This window comes from Plasmodium vinckei (genome assembly GCF_900681995.1).
Source record: "Plasmodium vinckei vinckei genome assembly, chromosome: PVVCY_11".
NCBI lineage: Eukaryota > Apicomplexa > Aconoidasida > Haemosporida > Plasmodiidae > Plasmodium > Plasmodium vinckei.
Genome location: NC_051303.1, coordinates 480,592 through 500,952, shown reverse-complemented (window position 1 = coordinate 500,952; position 20,361 = coordinate 480,592). Strand labels below are relative to the sequence as shown.

At 22.9% G+C, this 20,361-nt stretch overlaps 7 protein-coding genes across 7 annotated transcripts; 4 read left to right on the top strand and 3 right to left on the bottom strand.

Annotated features, from left to right (window-relative positions):
- Positions 1-391: 391 nt before the first annotated feature.
- On the top strand, positions 392-1,132 carry PVVCY_1101380 (purine nucleoside phosphorylase, putative; the record flags this gene model as incomplete). Its single annotated transcript, XM_008626235.1, has 1 exon — positions 392-1,132. One exon carries the CDS (start codon positions 392-394, stop codon positions 1,130-1,132), a length of 741 nt encoding a protein of 246 aa, XP_008624457.1.
- A 616-nt stretch (positions 1,133-1,748) lies between these two features.
- Positions 1,749-8,685, bottom strand: PVVCY_1101370 (conserved Plasmodium protein, unknown function; the record flags this gene model as incomplete). The annotated part of the gene is made up of 4 exons (XM_008626236.2): positions 1,749-1,790; positions 1,910-1,988; positions 2,073-7,438; positions 7,603-8,685. The coding sequence occupies 4 exons, from the start codon at positions 8,683-8,685 to the stop codon at positions 1,749-1,751; spliced, it is 6,570 nt and encodes a 2,189-aa protein (XP_008624458.2).
- Positions 8,686-10,008: 1,323 nt separating this feature from the next.
- PVVCY_1101360 (conserved Plasmodium protein, unknown function) lies at positions 10,009-10,952 on the top strand (the record flags this gene model as incomplete). Its single annotated transcript, XM_008626237.1, has 3 exons — positions 10,009-10,132; positions 10,218-10,781; positions 10,888-10,952. The coding sequence occupies 3 exons, from the start codon at positions 10,009-10,011 to the stop codon at positions 10,950-10,952; spliced, it is 753 nt and encodes a 250-aa protein (XP_008624459.1).
- Positions 10,953-11,763: 811 nt separating this feature from the next.
- PVVCY_1101350 (conserved Plasmodium protein, unknown function) lies at positions 11,764-12,570 on the bottom strand (the record flags this gene model as incomplete). The annotated part of the gene is made up of 1 exon (XM_008626238.1): positions 11,764-12,570. One exon carries the CDS (start codon positions 12,568-12,570, stop codon positions 11,764-11,766), a length of 807 nt encoding a protein of 268 aa, XP_008624460.1.
- Positions 12,571-13,165: 595 nt separating this feature from the next.
- PVVCY_1101340 (AKAP-like protein, putative) lies at positions 13,166-13,966 on the bottom strand (the record flags this gene model as incomplete). Its single annotated transcript, XM_008626239.1, has 1 exon — positions 13,166-13,966. The coding sequence occupies one exon, from the start codon at positions 13,964-13,966 to the stop codon at positions 13,166-13,168; it is 801 nt and encodes a 266-aa protein (XP_008624461.1).
- A 714-nt stretch (positions 13,967-14,680) lies between these two features.
- PVVCY_1101330 (conserved Plasmodium protein, unknown function) lies at positions 14,681-18,571 on the top strand (the record flags this gene model as incomplete). The annotated part of the gene is made up of 1 exon (XM_037634525.1): positions 14,681-18,571. The coding sequence occupies one exon, from the start codon at positions 14,681-14,683 to the stop codon at positions 18,569-18,571; it is 3,891 nt and encodes a 1,296-aa protein (XP_037490617.1).
- A 544-nt stretch (positions 18,572-19,115) lies between these two features.
- PVVCY_1101320 (orotate phosphoribosyltransferase, putative) lies at positions 19,116-19,859 on the top strand (the record flags this gene model as incomplete). Its single annotated transcript, XM_008626241.1, has 1 exon — positions 19,116-19,859. The coding sequence occupies one exon, from the start codon at positions 19,116-19,118 to the stop codon at positions 19,857-19,859; it is 744 nt and encodes a 247-aa protein (XP_008624463.1).
- Positions 19,860-20,361: the final 502 nt, after the last annotated feature.

Sequence of the window (20,361 nt, the reverse complement as noted above, 5' to 3'; positions counted from 1 at the left end):
TTAATTAAATTAAATTATTTTCACATTTTAACTCTTTAAAAAAAATAACCTTATTTTATAATTTAAATAATTATAAATAAAATTTTCTTAAACATTGTTTTTCCCAATTTTCCAAATATATTATAAAGTAATAAATCATTTTAATATAATTTTATAAATACATTTTTTCAATAGCATATTGAGTGTGTTATAGTTTCTTTATTTTTCTTTTCATTTTGTTGGCAGCTAATTATATTTCTTAACATTATTTGTTTGTATGTATTTTCATGCTTGTGTTATTTCCAATGATATATACCACCAACCTTAGCATATGCTTGCTAAGATTGGGTATTGTTAATATATTTATTTGTAGCATATATACATAGAGTATACTTTTTCTTTGTTGTGCAGAATGGAAGAAGCACAAAGGCACATCAAGCTTTCCAAGAAGAATGCAACCGGTGTTGCATTAGTTGTTGGTGACCCAGGACGAGTTGACAAAATAAAAGTATTATGTGACTCGTATGTAGATTTAGCAAACAATAGAGAATACAAAAGTGTAGAATGTACCTATAAAGGAAAGAAATTTTTATGTGTAAGTCATGGTGTCGGATCAGCTGGTTGCGCTATATGTTTTGAAGAATTAATTAATATAGGAGTAAAAGTAATTATCCGTGCAGGATCTTGTGGATCTTTACAACCAGATTTAATAAAGAGAGGAGACTTATGTGTATGTAATGCTGCTGTTAGGGAAGATAGAGTTACACATATGATGATTCATTCAGATTTCCCAGCTGTTGCAGATTACGAAGTTTATGGTACATTAATAAAATGTGCTGAAGAATTAAATATTAAAGCTCATACTGGTATTAGTTTATCCTCTGATTTATATTATCCACACAAAATAATACCAACAAGATTGTTAGATTATTCAAAAGCTAACGTCGCAGTCGTTGAAATGGAATTATCAACCTTAATGGTTATGGGTACTTTAAAAAATGTAAAGACTGGTGGTATTTTTATTGTTGATGGATGCCCATTAAAATGGGATGAAGGTGATTTTGATCATGTCTTAGCTGCTGACAGATTAGAGAACATGATAAAAATCAGCTTAGAAGCATGCTCAAGATTAGCTGATAAATACAAAATCTGAATTAAAATCTCCCCATAAATAAAGCAAAAGATACAATTGCATCTGCGATGTATAAAGCTAAAGGGAGTATGTGCATATATGTATTATTTATATATACATAATTGGTTTGCGCATTTCCATACAGTCATCATAACCGATTTATGAATATTTATAAGTTTGAAAAATATGTGCAATAAGAACGTCATTAAAAAGCATGCGCACATCAATTTGAGAATACCATCGATATATTTTTTATTCATGCTCATATGTATATATAAATATACTGGGAATATTTGCATGTTTTAAAAAAAAACGATGAAGGGTGAAGTATGTATACATATTTTACTTGTATTAATTAATATTTATGTTTTATTAGACTATTTTTTTCATAATTTTTTTTTATTCATGCATGAAAAGTAGGAAATTGTTAAATTTTATTTAAATTTAAACAATTTCTGGAAAATGCACATACTAATTAAACAACTTTAATTAAAAGACTAGATAAAAAAAAAAACACTTTTACATCGAAAAAGTAAAAATTATGCAAATGCATAAGTAGAGAATTGGTCATAAATAAAAAAAAAATATTTTGTATGTATGCTCGAAAAGGCTGACATTCAAACGACAACAAAGGGTGTCAATTTTTGCTTAATGAGTGTAGCTCATTTATGAGGTCCCCCTAAAAAGTGCGCAAGAAAATGGTGGGAAATGATGAAAAATGAAAGTAAAGCAAGTAAGGCAAGTAAAGCAATATATAGAGAATGGATGGGTAGGAGTCCTTCCCCCATTTTTACTTACGATTGTGATGTGGTTAAGGAGGTTTGCCCTTTGGCCAAAGAGTTCATACAAAACTTCGGAGGAGTAAAAGGGTATTTGTCTGTAAAAAAAGCAAAGTTGTGTTGGGATATGTATGTATGGGTATAATTGTCTATATGTAAGTAGGTATGGACGGAATGGGTACCTGAGAAGGTCGTGGAAAATGACGTTTCCAACGAGGAGGGCGTTTGTTTTTTTGTGAAGGTTTAGGATGATTGATTGAACAAAAATATCTGGTTTTAAATCCGAGTTAACATTTAAAGCAAGGTTTGGAAAAATATATTTTTTTACAATTTTAAAAATTTGTTTAAAAAAAATAAAAGCTTTATTATTTAATGGATGATATATGTGAATAGATCCATCATTTGAAATTGATAAGGCTGAATTGGAGTGTTTATTTTCATGTAATTCATTTGTAAATTTAAGGATTCTTCGATTAAAATTGAAATAATTATATATATATAGATTGTCTATATCTTGTTTATTTTTATGACCTAGTATGAAAAAATTATTATATACATCCATAGCAATTATGGATATATTTGAATTATAAATAATGTAATGACAACATAAAATATTTAAATTATTATTATAAAAATTTTTGGATATAGATATTATACTTCTACTGTCATACTGTTCTTCATAGTTATACATATTTATAAATATTCCTTTATAAAAATCTGAAATTATAATAAAATTTCGAACAATTTTAATATCACTAACATAAAAATTATTATCTATAAAAGCACCTTTTGTAAAATCCTTATTTTTTATTTCATGGATATACATTTTTGAATTAATGCAATGAAGTACGCTTGAATATAAATTAGTGTCATCATTCCATTTATTTTCATTTTTATCACAACTCCAATTTATTTCAAATTTATTTATTAGTTCATCATTTAAAATGTTTCTATATTTTTTGGGGTTTGTTTCCGAGTAAAAATAAAATGGCAAAATATGTGTAACCGAGCTGTTATATGTTTTTTTCATATACAATGTCAGTTTAGCATTTTTTGCATTATCATTTTGGATTTGTTCTTCTGTTTCATCTTTATTGTTTGTATCAGGATTAGTGTTTTCTTTGTTATTTACAAACAAGCTGTCAATAGAGACATTTTCATCGTATAATGTAAATATGTTGCTAAAATCAAGAATGTATATATTTCCTTGTGTTTCAACTCTTTCATTAATATTTAAACTAGTGCTTACATATATATATTCAGTATTATTTAATTGTCCAAATGATATAGATTGTATTTGTTCACTATGTTCAAAAATGAAGTAGCCATAAATATGTTTACTATTTTCATGAAGTAATAATAATTTATAATATTTTGATTTAGTTTTTATTGATTGAATTAGTTTATTATTATTTCTTTTTATTTTTTCATCATTTAAATTGTTAGCTGTTTCAATATCTTCCTCTATAAAACTTTTAATTGTATGTGTATATTGATTATTGATACAATCATCTAGAAGTGGATTTGATATACATTGTGCATCTTCATTCTCGTATAAATTATTATTTTTTAACTCATCTTTTTGGAGACTTAATCTTTTTTTTAATATTTTTTTTAAACTATAATATTCATCATATTTTATTCGAACTACTAAACATAGAATTTTCCCAAATGTGACAGTATGTTCATCTTCGTTTTGTATACTAAATGGTTGATAATTTTTTTTTTTTTTTTTTTTTTTTAAAATATAATAATGTTGAGAGACAGAAAATTTGCATATATATGGATATGAAATAAATAGTTTTGAAATGAAATTATCATTAAATTTGAGATTAATTAAGTTTGACGATGTTAAAAGTAGACAATTTTTATTATCACTATAAGTATGTTTCTTGTTTAAATATAAATTATTTGAAAATGAGGAGAATAAATTTATATTTTTTATTTCACTTTTATTTGGATTTACTTTTTCAATGGAATTATATTCCTCTGTTCCGATACTGAATATATTAAAATTATTATTAGTAAAAGATAAAAATAAATTTTTTCCAATTCTTTTCACACCCTTAATATTGTTTAGTGTGTTACTTTTATTATAATGTGCATCCTTTTCAACAATGTTGGTGATTGGTTGGTTCTTCATTTTTGATGTATCTAAATTGTGGATATATAATTTTCCTTTATAACTTGAAAAAAATAAGATCGGTAAGTCTGTATCATAATTTTTCAACACACTTTGATAAAAATGTTTTTTTTGTTCTTCATCTAGTTCATTAATTTTTAATTTTGCAAGATCTACATATGGATAAGCAATGATACATTTATTGTAATTTAAACTTTTTTTTTTTTTTTTATTTAAATGGCTATTATCATTTTTGTAAACATACATATAATAGCCATTATTATGTTGGTCGTCTTGTCTAGATGTTGTAATAATTCTATTTGAATGTAAATTATTTGGATCATTGAAAAAATGAATATTGCTAGGTATTGGTTTAATATATTTATGAATAAATATTTTTAATTTTAAGTTTTTAAAAAGTTTAGAACATGAAAAAGATTTATATATTAAAATGGGTCTACCTGTTAAAAATATAATTAATAAATAGGATTTATCTAATTTAAAAAATAAAATATTTATAATTTCTTCGTGTTTGTAAAGATTTAAAAAGTGTGTTCTATCATCTGCATCTATTTCTTCTTGTTTTATTTTACTTTTTTTTTTATCCATTTTGTAAACATATTTAGGGACATTTAATAAGTAATTACTTTCAAATATTATTTTTTTATTTGGAATATTATAAATATTAAAGGTGTTATTTACACTATTAAGGTAGCATAAAAACTGTTTTTTATTTTTTTCAATTGTAGATATGCATTTGATATTATTTATTTGGTTGTTCATGTTGATAATGTTATCTATATTTGTTATTTTTTTTTTTATAAATTTTAAAAAAGCAGAAGATGATTGTATGTTTAAAAGATGTGATATTTCAAAGGAAGATTTTCTAAACATGTTCTCTACATCTACAAATTTGATCAGATTGACAAGATTAACTGATTCTTCTTTATTATCATGTAATAAGCAATGTAAGACACATAAATTAAATATGGATAAAACTCTCTCAATAGTTTGTATTGTCAATTTAATTACATCATCATTCATGTTATATATTATGCATTCCTGACAATTGTTTAGTATGATTAAATAGTTTTTTATCAATTTACATGATATAACATTTTTTTCATTTTCTATTGATATTTTGTTTAGTAAAATATAAGTATTATTATTATAAAATATGTTTATTTCATTTTGACAAACTTGTATTAATATTTTGTCATACTTCAATAATGATATACAGTTACCATTTAAATTTAAAGCTGTCTTATTTTTATTTCCTTTCCTATTATTTATTAAACAAAATTCCCAAAGCCTTTTTTTTAAAATATATTTTATACTATCCATTTCATGTACTATAGAATTAGAACTACAATTATCTTCTTCTTCCTGTTCTCTCAATATGTGAGTAAGATATATTTTTTTTACATAAATATTTACATCTTTAATATTAAAATATATTAGAGGAAAGTTTTTAAAAAAGTTCAAGCACCCCTCTATTGTTTCAATACTGCTAACAGAAATTGGATGTCTGCTTTCTTCCGCTTTTAAGACATAGAGGATATGCTCATAGTTGTCGATAGCCAGATCACAAAGGGGGTCTTCACTTTTGTCACTTTCATTTTGATCATTGCAATTGTCACTATATTTCCCATCATGATCATCGTCCGAATATTTATCATAAAAAATGTCGTTTTCTTTTTCATTTTCATTTATTTGTGATATTTTTTCTGAGCACTCACAAAGTAGTAGATTTCTTTTGAATTTATTTTCTTCATAATGCTCATAATATTTATTTGAATTTTTATTTTTTAATATTGACAAAGTTGTTAAGCATAGTAGTATTCCTTTTTTATCAGTAGATAATTGGTTGGTATTTTTCTCTAGATTTATAAGAACATATTTAAAGTTGTCGTTATAGTTTTCACTTGATTTATTTGTTTCATTTTCAATTGAGCATACACTATTTATATTAAAAGGTTTAGAAAATATAATAAGTTTGATTATAGATGGAATTTGAAAAAATATTTTTTCTAATGCACTATTGTGTTTACATCCAAAAAGAGCCATGTAGGTACTTTGATAAATAGGGCAAGACTCATAACTTAATTTTGAAATATCTACCAACATTCCTTTACATTGTATATTATCGATTATGTGAATTTCTTTTTTTTTTTTTAAATTTGTTTGGTTTGCATTGTTAGCCTGATTTGTATTGTCAGCCTGGTTTGTATTGTCAGCCTGGTTTGTATTGTCAGCCTGGTTTGTATTGTCAGCCTGGTTTGTATTGTCAGCCTGGTTTGTATTGTCAGCCTTGTTTGTATTGTCAGCCTTGTTTGTATTGTTAGCCTGGTTTGTGTTTTTATCTTTTTTTTCATTTTTTTTCTTTTTCTTTTTCAAGATAAATAACGGAGATGAATATTCGATTAAACCCTTGGTATTTATTCGAGAATATTTATTTTCCAAAATTTTAATTTTTTTTTTATATTTTTTAAATAAAAAATCATATTTTCTATTATTAAGTTCTTTTGTATATTCATTTATGTTTGTATTTTTATTTAGATAATTAAGTAAATGAAATAAGAATATATTATTTTGTTTATGTGTATGTAATTTTTTTACTTTTTTATTTTGATTACATATTTGATTATTTAAATTATTTTCAATTAAGTTTTGTGAATTATCTTTTTCTTCCTCACTAGTATTATCACTAACACATTCATTTATATTTTTTTTTTTTTTTTCTACAAAATGATCTGTTTCTATCCGTTTCCTTTTCCTCGTGTTTTGGTGGATCCCATTGTTCAACTTGCTCGAATTTTTCAACATTTTCAACTTTTTCAACTTATCAAACATTGTCTTGGAGGTTGAAGTTGTGTAATGGTCGGACTTTCTTATTAGTTGAATGTTGGCTAAGCCAGACAATCCATTATAACAACATAAAAAATAAAAGTTTGAATTTATAGAGAAAAAGGAAGTAAAACTTATATATGATTTAAAATTAAATAGTTGATTCCATGAAATTAGATTTATTAAATCATTTATATCTTTTGATATAGTTCCTTCAATTATTGATTTTTTATTTAAAATGAAAATTTTATTTTTCTCTATATACATACTTGAAATTTTAAAATTGATATTAAAATATGTATGGTCATAAAATAAACAATTATTTTTTATTAATTGAAATATATTATTCATATAGCATGATTTATTAAAAAAATAAATAACTTTTTTATAACTTTCTAAATTTAAAATATATATATAATCATGACATAAACAAATAACTAATTTTCCAATCCTTTGAATGTCAATTGTATCGTTTGGCAAGTCTTTTATCATATGAATTATATCAAATTTGTTTTTTTCAATTTTGATTAGCAACAGCTTGAGGCTTAGTTCTTCCAGCTTGGTGTGCCCAATGTTGATCTATAAGAGAAAAAATGAAGTGAAAAATGAAGAAAGTGAAAAATGAAGAAAGTGAAAAATGAAGAAAGTGAAAAAATGAAGAAAGTGAAAAAATGAAGAAAGTGAAAAAATGAAGAAAGTGAAAAAATAAAGTGACAAACGGACAGATGGGGTGACGAACTTACTGGGTCGGTTTGAATGAGGACATTGGCATGGTCGGCGTAAAAAAATATTTTTTTTATAAAAATAAAGTGTCTATATATTTCTGCTAAGTTAATAATAGTAACATTTTCTGTTTGTAAATCATTTGAGAAGTATGTTGTATCAATGTTTAGATTATTTGGATCTTGAAATATGTTATTATTTTTTATTTTATTTTTTCTATTTTTTGTTGTGTAGAAAATGGTGTAAATAACTTTAAAGTCATAGGAAAAAGAAATATGAAATTTACAAAAGTTATTTTTTTTTTTTGATTTTATTTTTTTTTTAAAGTTTAAATAATATGAGTTTAAAATATTCTGTACATTGGCAAATTCGTTATCTAGCAAATTATTGTCTACATTGTTATGGTCGCTAAAGATTATGGATTCATGACTATTTATATCTTTATTATTTCCATTATTGTTTGATGGTAAATTTGCATTTTTAAGAAAGCTTTTGATTGCTTGTTTTTCACTATCGTTATTGCTTATATTTTTAGTAGCAATATTTATTTTGTTATTATTTTTTTTTTTTTTAATATAAAATTGGTTGTCTGCATTGAGAGATATTAGTTTTTTTCGGGTCCCACGTTTATATTTTGCATGTATTTGTTTATTATTTTTTCCGTTTTTTATTTTTTTGGTGTGATTGTTTTTATTTTTTGTCTCATAAATGTGTGTATAATGTACTGAAAGTGGGAGGGAATAAAAGAGAGATTGAAATTTAGCGTCTTTGATAAAATGATGTTTTAAAACAGAAACAAGAGTATTTAGACTTTTTTCATATTTATAAATAATAAAATGTAAATTTTTATAAATTAATAAGATTCCACTAAAATATTTATTTTTATTTTTAAAAACATTTTTTAAAACAACAAGCTTGATAACAGGCCCATTTAATTTTGTATCATATATTAAGTAACATTTTTTATTTCTATATTTATAAATATATAAATCTTTATTTTTTATAATAATAAACTCTACACTCTTTTCACTTAGCAAATTACAACATTCACAATGATCTACTTCACTTGGATTACGTATCTCTTCAATCTTTATCTCAATCATGTTTACTTTCCATACTTATCATGTAAATATGGGGATGTGCATAGGTATGTATATATATAGATAGATATGTACTGCTATATGCTTAAGTAATTTGTTTTAGATAGCTTGGTGTAACAGAGCCCGACTCATACTTATGTATATTCCATATATTTATAAGTATGTATGATTGAGCAAAATAAAGTAATTGAAATAGTTTTCCTCTTAATTATGTTGACAATATTTATTATTGATTTTTTTTTAAAAAGCCATTTAATTCTTATTATTTAATAAAAAAAATATATTTTTTTGTATATATCATTAAGGTTTTATGTTCTTTATGAGACATGTTTATGGAATATATAACATAGCTATTATAAAAAAAATAATAATAGCATTATATATAGATAAATAGGTATATTTTTAATTTAAAAAGTTACAAATTTTTATATATCTTTAGTTAATTAATATATGCTAAAAAAAAAGGTGAAATCTAAAAATGGCTGAAAATAAAAAATAAATAATTTTTTTAATAGGTGGTATATTATATTGTGAATTATATGAATTGATTGAAAAGTTTAAGTGAATTTTTTAAAGTATACATAATATAGTATAATAAATAAATATGGTGATACGCAGATTGTGGAAGTTATAGATATATGTATATGCATATCTTAAAATAAGTATGTTTATTTCCTTTAATTATATGGATATATTTGTTTAGCCATTTTTATTTTACTAAAATTATTATTATACATACACAACTACCATCAATCAATTCAAATTGTACTGGAAATTTTTTATTTCTCGATTTCTTTTCCTTTTTTGTTCTATTTAAAGTATGACAAAATAAAGTGTGTTTAAAACTGTTTTTTTCCGGTATTAATTAATTCCTATTTAAATTGTGTTGAGTAAAAAAAATGTAAAAAAAAATTGAATTATAAAAAAAAAACATATTTGACAAATGTTCCACAAATATTCCACCCTTTTTTATCTGTATCGAAAAAAATATTAAAAAATGTTAAAAAATTTTATAATTAAAAAAAATATTATATCAATTTTTTATACATACAACGAACCGTCTGCAAACAGTCTGACTCCAACTGCACAGATGGAAAACTTTCATTGCACTGGATTGATATATATATGTACATATATTTGCAATATTATTATGTATAACAAATAATAATATTATTATTTATGTGTATGTTTGTATATGTAAAATACAAAATTGATTTCATTCATGTGTATGCAGTATTTTTTTTGTATTTTTTTTCGAAAATACTTTAAAAAAAATTTGAATTTTTTTGTGTGTATTTTTATTTTATTTTTATTATTTTTAAAAAAATGGCTACTAATCAAAATACAGCGATGTTTAGCAGTGACCTGCAGACATTCATCGTCACAAAATATGACCCGTTACTAACAATTGTGAAAGAATTAAATGATAAATTACAAAATTCGGAAAAAGGTAAAGCAAGAAATATTTAAAAAAGTGACACTTATATGTTAGCACACATGCACATCCATTTCTTTGTTTTATTTTATATGTTTAGACAAATACAGACTAGAGAAAAGGATAACAAAATTAGAAAAACAAATGGTAATTTTACTAGACAAATTAGAAGTAACAGATATAACATTTGACAATAATGATATACCAGAAAAAAAAACAAAAATAAATTATAAAATTGAAAATGAAGAAAATTTATTAGCTCCATGGCTTTTCTCTTGTCAATTAGGAACTCCATTATCTTCTCTACAAGTACTTCTTGAATTTTCTGTACAAACTACAATAGAATTAAATGTAAAATTATGGAAAAGGGAAGAAGATATGTGGGTTAACTTTTTAGAAGCCATATCAACAAAATCTAAAAATTATTTACCGGAAACATTAGATTTACTAGATTTAAGAAAGTCAACAAGAAAATGTTTATTAAACTTATGTACAAATGAAAATCTAATTGTATTAAGAAATGTTCCAGGGAAAGCACAAGCAGTATATAATACAACAACCATGACACTAGTAGCAATTCTAGCGTCAGCTATATATGAGGCATGGAAAAGAATTGAATTAACAGATCCTGTCTCATTAGGAAGGATAGTACTTGTATTAGACGGTATGCAAATTATATATTTATTGCCCCTTTTTTCTTCTTTATATTTCTATAATTTTATAAAATAAGTTTACAATTATATTTTATTTTTTTTTTGCACTATTTGTAGGGGAAGACGTTGGGTCTAGATTAAGAGCAGGAAACAAAAAATTAAAAATCGAACCCTTAAATTAATTATATTTGTTTCAATAAAAATTTATATAAAAAATAACACTCTATATTATACGCGTTTAAATTTGGTTAAGTGAGAAATGAAATAAAATAAAGCGTTGTAAAACATAACAAAAAAAGGAAATCATTAATTTTTATAAAGTTATAATAATTCCTGCACAGGCAATGTGAAATAGTATGTATATACATGTCTATTCATTTATATTTATTAACATGTGCATGTTGTTTTGAGGTCTATTTATTATATACAATATGGTTGTTTCAACACTCCTAGATATATGAATCTTATACCTGTTTAAAGGAGAAACAACGAAGAAATAAAACAATTATTATGTGGGCATTTGCACATGAGAAATTTGTTTAGCATTTTTTAGGCATTTTTTTCGATATTTTATTTATTTGGTTTATTTGTTTTTTCCGCCTATATGCATATATGTGTGCATCGATTTGTTTTACCGAAATAATTTGTAGGTATTTTTCTCTTCCATATCGCATAATTGATTTATATTATAGCGTTTTAAATAATGTATTATATGCATTTATTTTTTGGGAATTTATTTTTATAAAATATGCACACAAAAAATGTTTACATTATATGCATGCACCGTTCATAATTTTTAGGCTTTTTTAGTCTTTTTTAGCTTTTTTTTAGCTATTTTTTTTTTTTTGTAATTCCGTGTTTTTGTCTAACATTTTCCAACACCTATTTTATATTATGTCATTTAGTTGTATCCCTTTGAAACGGTATAATACATAAATTTTATTTGTTTTTTTTTCTGATCATTGTTTAATTGGAAAATAAAAAATATGAGTATCAAATAATAAATAATTGAAAATTCGATATTCCCCATGATATATCATTTGGGTCATCCGTATTAATATTTGTACCAAATTCAACAAAAAGTGTGCTTGAATTATGAGGTACAATTACATCGATTGTGGAAAAATATTTAGACTCGGGAGTTGGATTTCCACATATATTTATAGAATTATTTTTATTAAAATTTGAATGTGTATCAGTCCAAACATAGAACAGTTCATTTTGTTGTGTCCCAATTTTTAAGTAAGCTGTTTGATTATCCCAATTATCAATAAAATGAAAATTCGATTTAATACGTATTTGTATATGACTAGGAATATCTTCAAATGTTTTTGAAATTTTTCCTTTTGATAATTTACCATATCCTCCTAATAAATTAATTCCACCACATTTGGATGTAAAATTATCAAAATTTTCTCCTACCCATCCTTTAGTATTTGAATTATTTGAAAAACTTTCATGAATGATCATATTAAATTGAGGTACATTTTTGATTTTTAATGCACCATCTATATTTAAAACTTTAACAGACAAATCTGGATTTAAAAAATTTAAATTATCATGTTCATCGATACTTATCATAGGTTTATTTTTCTTACTTATAATAAATTCATTTTGTGTTGTTAATCCTAATTTATATTCAGTGTCTTGGTTTTTGAAAATTATTCCATTATCCTGATTATCCTTAGACGATATTTTTAAATTTGATACGGTTAATTTTCCGTTACTTGATATATCATGTTTGCATCGTATATAGCTATTGAAAAATGTTAAAAAAAAAATAATAAATTTTAACAACATTATTACTTAAGTGATAAAAAGTGTTATAAAAAAAAAGGACAAGGGGAAAATTATACAAAATTACAGTCGAAAAAATGAAAGAAAAATTATAATATTTAAAATGATAGTAAATATTTCTACAGTTTAATGAGACCAAATTAATAATTACAAATTTAGACAAACTGTCTTGAAATGAAAAATTGCTTTTTTCAAGTGTACCTACACTAATGCCCTTAAAAATTATTTTATATTTTTCATATATTTAAAATACATAAATTTGGGGATAATATGTGTGTGTATATTTCATCCAAAGTAAAAAATGATTATTCTACATATCTCTCTAAACGAGCAGTTGCAATTTTGTTACTTGTTAGGTTTATTTTTTGATTAGTGAAATGCAATATACAGTTTATAAAAAAAGAATGTCCATTTTTTATTTGGCATATTGAACAAAAAAAATATATATAATGTGTACATAATAAAATAAAGAAATAGGCTTACATATTTGCACACACAAATATAAATATATGAACGTGCATAAATATTGTTGTTTTAAAAAAAAATTAAAATTATGAATTATTTTTCTTTTTGAAAATGTGATTAAAAATATATGGAATTAAGAAAATGTAAATTCAGATATTATTTTATAATAAGATGTTACTGGATTGATGTCCATTTCGAGAAGTTGTATTTTATTTGGGGTAATATGTTCATTCAATAATTTTGTTAAGTTGAAATCTGAGTAATAATCTGGAAATATTTTTGGCTTTCTGTTCATGTAAATTCTAGCCAAATGAGAATTTTTCATTAAAGTTAAATGAGGAGTTATTTTATTTTTACAATCATCTGTTTCTTCATTTTTATTTTTATTATTATTTTGGTCTTTTTTCTGAGTATTCACATGTTTTCTATTATTGTAGATTATTTTTATATTTCTTTTTTCAAAGCATTTTTTAAAAATATTTGCTAACGATATGATATAATCATTACTTTCTTCCTTCAAGCTTAAATATAAAACATCATTGTGAAATGTATTTAAATCTTTGAAATATAAATTTTTTTTATTAATCTTTTTAATTTCAGTTATTGCTTCGTTAAAGGCTTCTTTGGATAAATCTATTTGTGTCTTATTTTTAATATATAAAATTAGTAAAGAAATATGGAATTTTTCTTTTTCAATTACACATTCATTTAATATATCACATTTTGAAATAACAAATTTTTGTATGTTCAATAATTCATTCAATATTATTTTGTTATCATTTAAAGGGATACATATAAAATAGTTGGGTTTGATATGACTCATTATATTCTTACCTCTTGATAAATTATTTAATTTGATATTACTATAATTATTTTTATTAATTAAAAAACTGTGAAAACTAAGATATTTGTAAAATAGTTTTTTTACATTCATTTATTTGTTCATTTTATATATACATAGGAAAAGGGAAAATATGCCAAACTATATTTTGTTACCATTTATTCTAGGTAATATTGGCTATACAATTAATTTGTATTTCTGTTTTTAATTTCATCAAATATTACCTTAATTTTCTAGCTATAATTATACTTTTTTTTCTACATAACCTGACAAGCGAAATTTACAAATCTTTGCAATCTAAACACAGCATATCATGACTAGCTAGCTGTTTTATAGTAAATAGAAAGAAAAAGAATAAAAAGTAAAATACGGCAAATTACGAAATAATTTAATTATATATGCATTGATAGACTAGTGTTTGAATGCAATCGATGTGAATATATTTTATTCGCTATCTTCGAAAAAGCTATAAAAAAATATGAACGTTCATACATTTTTGAACTTTTTTTTTTTTTTTACATATATATATTTTTTTCATATGAGTAAACTCGATTTTCGATTTGCTTAACATTATAACAAGTAGAATACGAAAAAATGAATATTTTTTGTATCATTTTCCAAAAAAAGAAAATATAAATAATAAAAAATGTTTATATGTAGAGTATTTTATCTCTACATTTATTATCCATAGGAATTTGTATGGAAACAGCTTTTAAGTGATGTTGTTGTTTTTTATCATTTTTACCTGACCGGTCATGTAATATTATAAAAGGGGTATAATATAAAATAAATGTTTTTTATCCTAGTATGTTTTCCTATGTCTCTAAAATAAATGGTGTGAAAAGATTAAGAGTGAGATCTTTGAAAAAAGATATAAATGATAACTTATATGGAATAAAAAAAAACAAAAAATTAAGTTCCAAAACAACAAAATATATAAATTATTATTTTTGCAAGAAAAAAAAAGTTGAAGAACAAATAGCGTTTAATAAAGAGAAAAAAAAAAAACTTGAATATACACCATCCCTTTTTCAAGTTATATATAATATCAAAGATGACAAACTTTTAAATATAAAAAGGTGTAACATTTTAGAACTAAGCTCGGATGTCAAAAATAAAGAAAATAATTTAAGTATAATAAAAAATGATGGAGAAAATAATGAAATAAATACAGAATATTTTAGTACTATTAGTAATGAAGAGGTGCGTGACAGTTTGGAAAATAATGCCAATTTAAATAATGTTGAAAAAAATGATATGCATAATACAAATTTACAAAAAACTGACATGGCTTCAATACAACCATGTGTAAATATAAGACGAGATAAAATGTTAAAGGATCTGAAAAATATGGATATTGTAAACAATATTATGGATATAAAAAAAAACAATGATGTGTGCAACATTTATTTAATTACAAGTTTAATTAATATATATCATGAAAATAATTATAATTATTTAATTTTAAAAATAATAAAAGATATGAAATATACCTTAAATAGGATGAATATTAAAGTGTTAAGTCTAATATTATTTAATTTGTATAAATATTATTTAATGTGCTATATTAAAAAGGTATATGAAAAAGATGGGAGCATAAATTTTAAATCATATTTTAATATGTTCTACACACTAGATCATGGGATAAACAATTTAAATGAATATAAGTCTGACTTTTTAAATAGTAACATAATAAAAAATTTTCTTATATCTATATCTTATGACATTAAAAAAAATTTATACTATGAAACAAATATGTCTGTTTTGAGTAGAATAATTTTTGTCTATTCTTTTTTTTTGGATAAAGATTATAAATTATTTGAATTATTAATTGGAAGGATATTTAGCAGTTTGAAAATTAAGAGAGAGAAAAATGAAAATGGAAGTAGTATTTCGATTGGACGTACCAAAATTGAAAATATATCTTTAGTAGCAATATCCTTTGAAAAGTTGAAGTTATACTCTGCAAAATTTACTCTCCTACATTCTTATATACTTTTGAGGAAAGTAAATAGATTAATAAAATATGCTGAAAAGGTATTATTAAATAAGAAAAAAAAAATATTAAAAACAAAAAATTTAAAACATATAAATTTATTTCCTATGCATTCTCGTGAAAAAATGTATATAAAGTTACCACTAATAAATTTAAAGGATATATTTATTTATTTATATATTATAAATAAGAATAATATAAAAAATAATCGCTTTATAATATCTATTTTAAAATATGCACAAATATTTTTCAAGCCAAATTTTGAAAACGATAAAAAAAGTTATACCTATTCATATGCTCAAAATGTTGCTCGAAAAGAAAAACAAATTAACAACAAACCAAGTTATTTGCAATTTTATAATAATTCACTAAACAGTTTTAGAGACTCTTCAAACTTGCCAAGTATGAGAAATAGTAGTAACCCAGGGAAGTGTGCAAATAGTTATGATAGTGAAAGAATAAATATACTTAATAGTTATAAATCTATAGTATTGAAAAAAAAAAAAAATAATAAAATAAATAAAATGTTAGCTTTATATTCTCTATATATAGCTAACAAAAATAGACAAAACAGATTGACAAAATTTCACAACAATAATAATGATATGGCTGTAGAAAAAATAAATAATAGTAATTTTATTATTGAAAAAAAAGACATAAAAAAAAGTGAGGTATCTAAAAATAATGAAGATGTTGGGAAAGAGAGTGATAAAGATAATTTACTTCCTTTTGTCATGGCTAATAAAAAGATTTTAAATTATTATTCAGTAGACTTAATATGTATGAGCATTTTTTTAAATTATTTAATTAATTATGATTATATATTTATGAAAAAGTTTGGAACATTTAATTGGTTAGTAAAATTGTATATAGATTTAGTAAGAAAAACAAATTTGAAAGAAATCCATTTTTTTTATTTATACAAAATGTTTGAAATAAATAGAAAATTAAATATATACAATAATTTTTTAAGCAAATTATTATACTCATCTGTTTATTTTAAATGTAAACAAGCAATTAAAAATTTAGATAAGTATAGATTTAAAGTAGATTCCCAGCTTGACAACCTGTATGACCAATACAGTTTTCATTATTTAGTTAAGACTTATATTGAATTGTTAAAAAGTAAGATTGTAGATATAAACTTATTTAATTCGATAAATAAATGTTTGTCTATTTTTTTGGAGAAGACAAAAATATGCCCATCTAACTACTTAACAGTTCATAAGTGCTTAAAATTGTTGTGCCTACTAAATGGGAATATTAAGCATATAGGGTTAGAAGCAAAAAATGACAGTTTTAAACACCATAAAAGGTATGCATTTTACTTGATTAAAAATTTAGAGAAGACAAACTTCAGCACACTAAGTAATGAGTATGTGCTAAAACTTTTTAAACATGTAAATAGTTTAGTAAAAAAAAAAAAAAAAAAAAAAAAATATTCCCAAACTCGTGAAGAAAGCTGGAAAATGGTAGAACAGGTATATACAAAATTATGCACCACAGTAAATGAAAGAATATACAGTTTTAACTTTTTAGAAATAATAAAATTATATTTATATAGTAATTATAATTTTAGAAATAAAATATTTTTTTCAAATAATTTGATTAAAAATGTGTTACAACATAGTGACAAAATTCAAGACGACAATATTTTTGTTTCGATTTTTAAAATGGCAATGTTTGAGATTTGTTTAAATTTGCAAAGGGACTATAAAAATGGAATAAACTATGTAAAAAATGTAGAGACTATAAAAAATGCAGAGGGGGTAGACATCGTAAGCAAGTGTAAGAGCTGGACGGGTGTCTTGAATTTGCTGACCTTGAGCAAAGAACACATTAAAAATGATATAAATCAAATAAAAAAAAAAAACATTTATGTAATATTAATGCAGTCGTTTTTTTGTTTATTCAGCATTTTTAAGCATAGCAGATGGGTATATAAAAGATGGAAAAAAACAAAGTTTGTCATAAAAAATGTGGGAGAAATATATCGACTGAATAATACAAAAATGAATTGTAAAATAGTAGACAATTTATTGGATATAATAAATACAATTTTAGAAAAAGGATGGATTTGTAACAATGATGATAAGAATTTTCTTATATATATATTTCTTTTATATTTGAATAAGATATTAATAAAAAGTCGATTTTTTAAAAAAAAAAAAGGAAATTTATTTTTACAGACATCCAAAAATTATATCAATGAATTGAATAAAATATTAAATTGTCCTTTATCAAATTCGAGTATAGCATATACAAATCCATTATTATTATTTTATTTATTTAAATATAAGATTTTTTTAATCAATTATAAAAATCGAAAAAGTAAAAATCAAGCATATTCATATGTTAGGAGTCCAATATTATATCGTAATTTAGTAAGTTGGGAAAATGATTATAAACTATTTCAAACTTTATATTTTGCAACAGTTCAGAATCCTACCATTTTGAACAGCTACGACTTTACTTTTTTACACACACCCTGGAACTATCTATACTGTCGTTCTACATTGGGTTTGGCAAACAATTCAGAAAACCCTAAATCAACATCATATTATAATGTAAATAATTGGAATAATTTAGTATCCATTTTACAAAACCATTATGACACAAACTCAATAAATATTTTATATTTGTTTATTTGTCGTAAAAAAGAAATTGAGTATTCTCTTAAAATGGCATTGATGAGAGCATAGTATTTTTTCACTTTGTAAATAATTGTAAACTTAATAAAAAAAAAATTTCCATAAAAATATTATAAAAAATATGTTTTTATTTTTCTTTTGTTTTATATTATTTTTTTCAACATTTCTTTCAACATTTCTTTCAACATTTTTTTCAAAATTTTTTTCAACATTTTTAACATGCTTTTTTTTGTGTATATATTGTCCTTAAATATGTCGAGCAAAATATGTATTTACTTATTATTTTTTTGTCATAAGCGATCCAATTAAACTTGATATAAATTTCAATTATATTTTTACATGCATTGTAGTTATAAAAAAAATGATATAGCATGGGGAAAAAGTTCTTCCATATTTTATATAAAAATTTTATTATTTCATTATTTCTCCATATTTTATATAAAAATTATACTATTTCTCCATTTGCTATTCTTTAGTGTTAGTAAAATTAAAGTTGTAGAAAAATAAGATATATAAGTACACTTATCTTGTCAAGCAGGTTTATTTATTTCACATTTTGGATTTTTTCATTTTTGAGGATTACACTTTAAAAAAGATGGAAGAACATAACAAAGAAACAAAGCATATAGGTGAAGAAGAAATACGCATAAAATATAATGAGTTATGTAAAAAAATAGAACTAGGTAATGACAATAGCAATAGTGATGATATAAAAGAGATGAAAAAATTATTAGTAGATGCTCTTATAAAATATAAAGCAATATTGTTTGGAGAAGTTGTTTTAAAATCAAAAAACAAATCAAATTATTATGTTGCCACTGGTTTTCTAAATAATGCTATATCAGCAAATATTATATCTTTTTTAATATCCGATTTAATACTTTCAAAAAAGTTGGAATTTGATTATTTATTTGGGGCATCATATAAAGGAATACCTATTGTAACATTGACTAGTCAATTTTTACTTAACACAAATAAATTTAATAATGTATTTTATTTATATGACAGGAAAGAGAAAAAAGACTATGGAGATGAATCTGTTATTATAGGAAACTTAGAAAAAAATAATAGTAGTAATACACAAGTTGAAAAAAAAAAAGTCATAATAATTGATGATATATTTAGTTATGGAACAGCTTTAACGGGAATAATTGAAAAAATAAAATCATATAACTATTTACAAATTGTTGCATGTATAATTATTCTTAACAGAAATGAATATGAGATTAATGAAAAAAATGAAAAAACTTATCTTAAAGACATATTTGAACAAAAGTACAACATTCCAATATATAGCATTCTTACTTACAATGACGATATTTCACATTTAATTAAATAGTTTGTAAATTTTTTTAAAATATATATATAGTAGAAATAAATGATTGTGATTTTCTTTTTTTCTTTTTTAATCTGAGTTCTATATTTACTTTCATAAGTTTTTAAACGAAAAAAAAATAAAATGAAAAGAAATAAAAGTAGACATGCATATGATATAATGCAGTCTACATGCTTGATATATGTATATATAAATAATGAATACGCAGACATATATATGTATATATATATATGTGGATGTGTGTATTAGTGTATATATACATATAGTGAGAAAAACATTATTAACACAAATGATACGTAATATATAGACAGTAAAAAGTAAACATTTTATTATCTAAAAATATCAAAAATAAAAAAAAAAAATAAAAGGAAAAAAAAGGAAAAAAATTAGGGAATGTAAGCTATTTAATCATTAAATTAAAAAAATATATATATTTCACATCACTAATAATATATATGCCTTGATATGTTTTTTTTTTCCATAAGCATATGTATCATATTGGGGA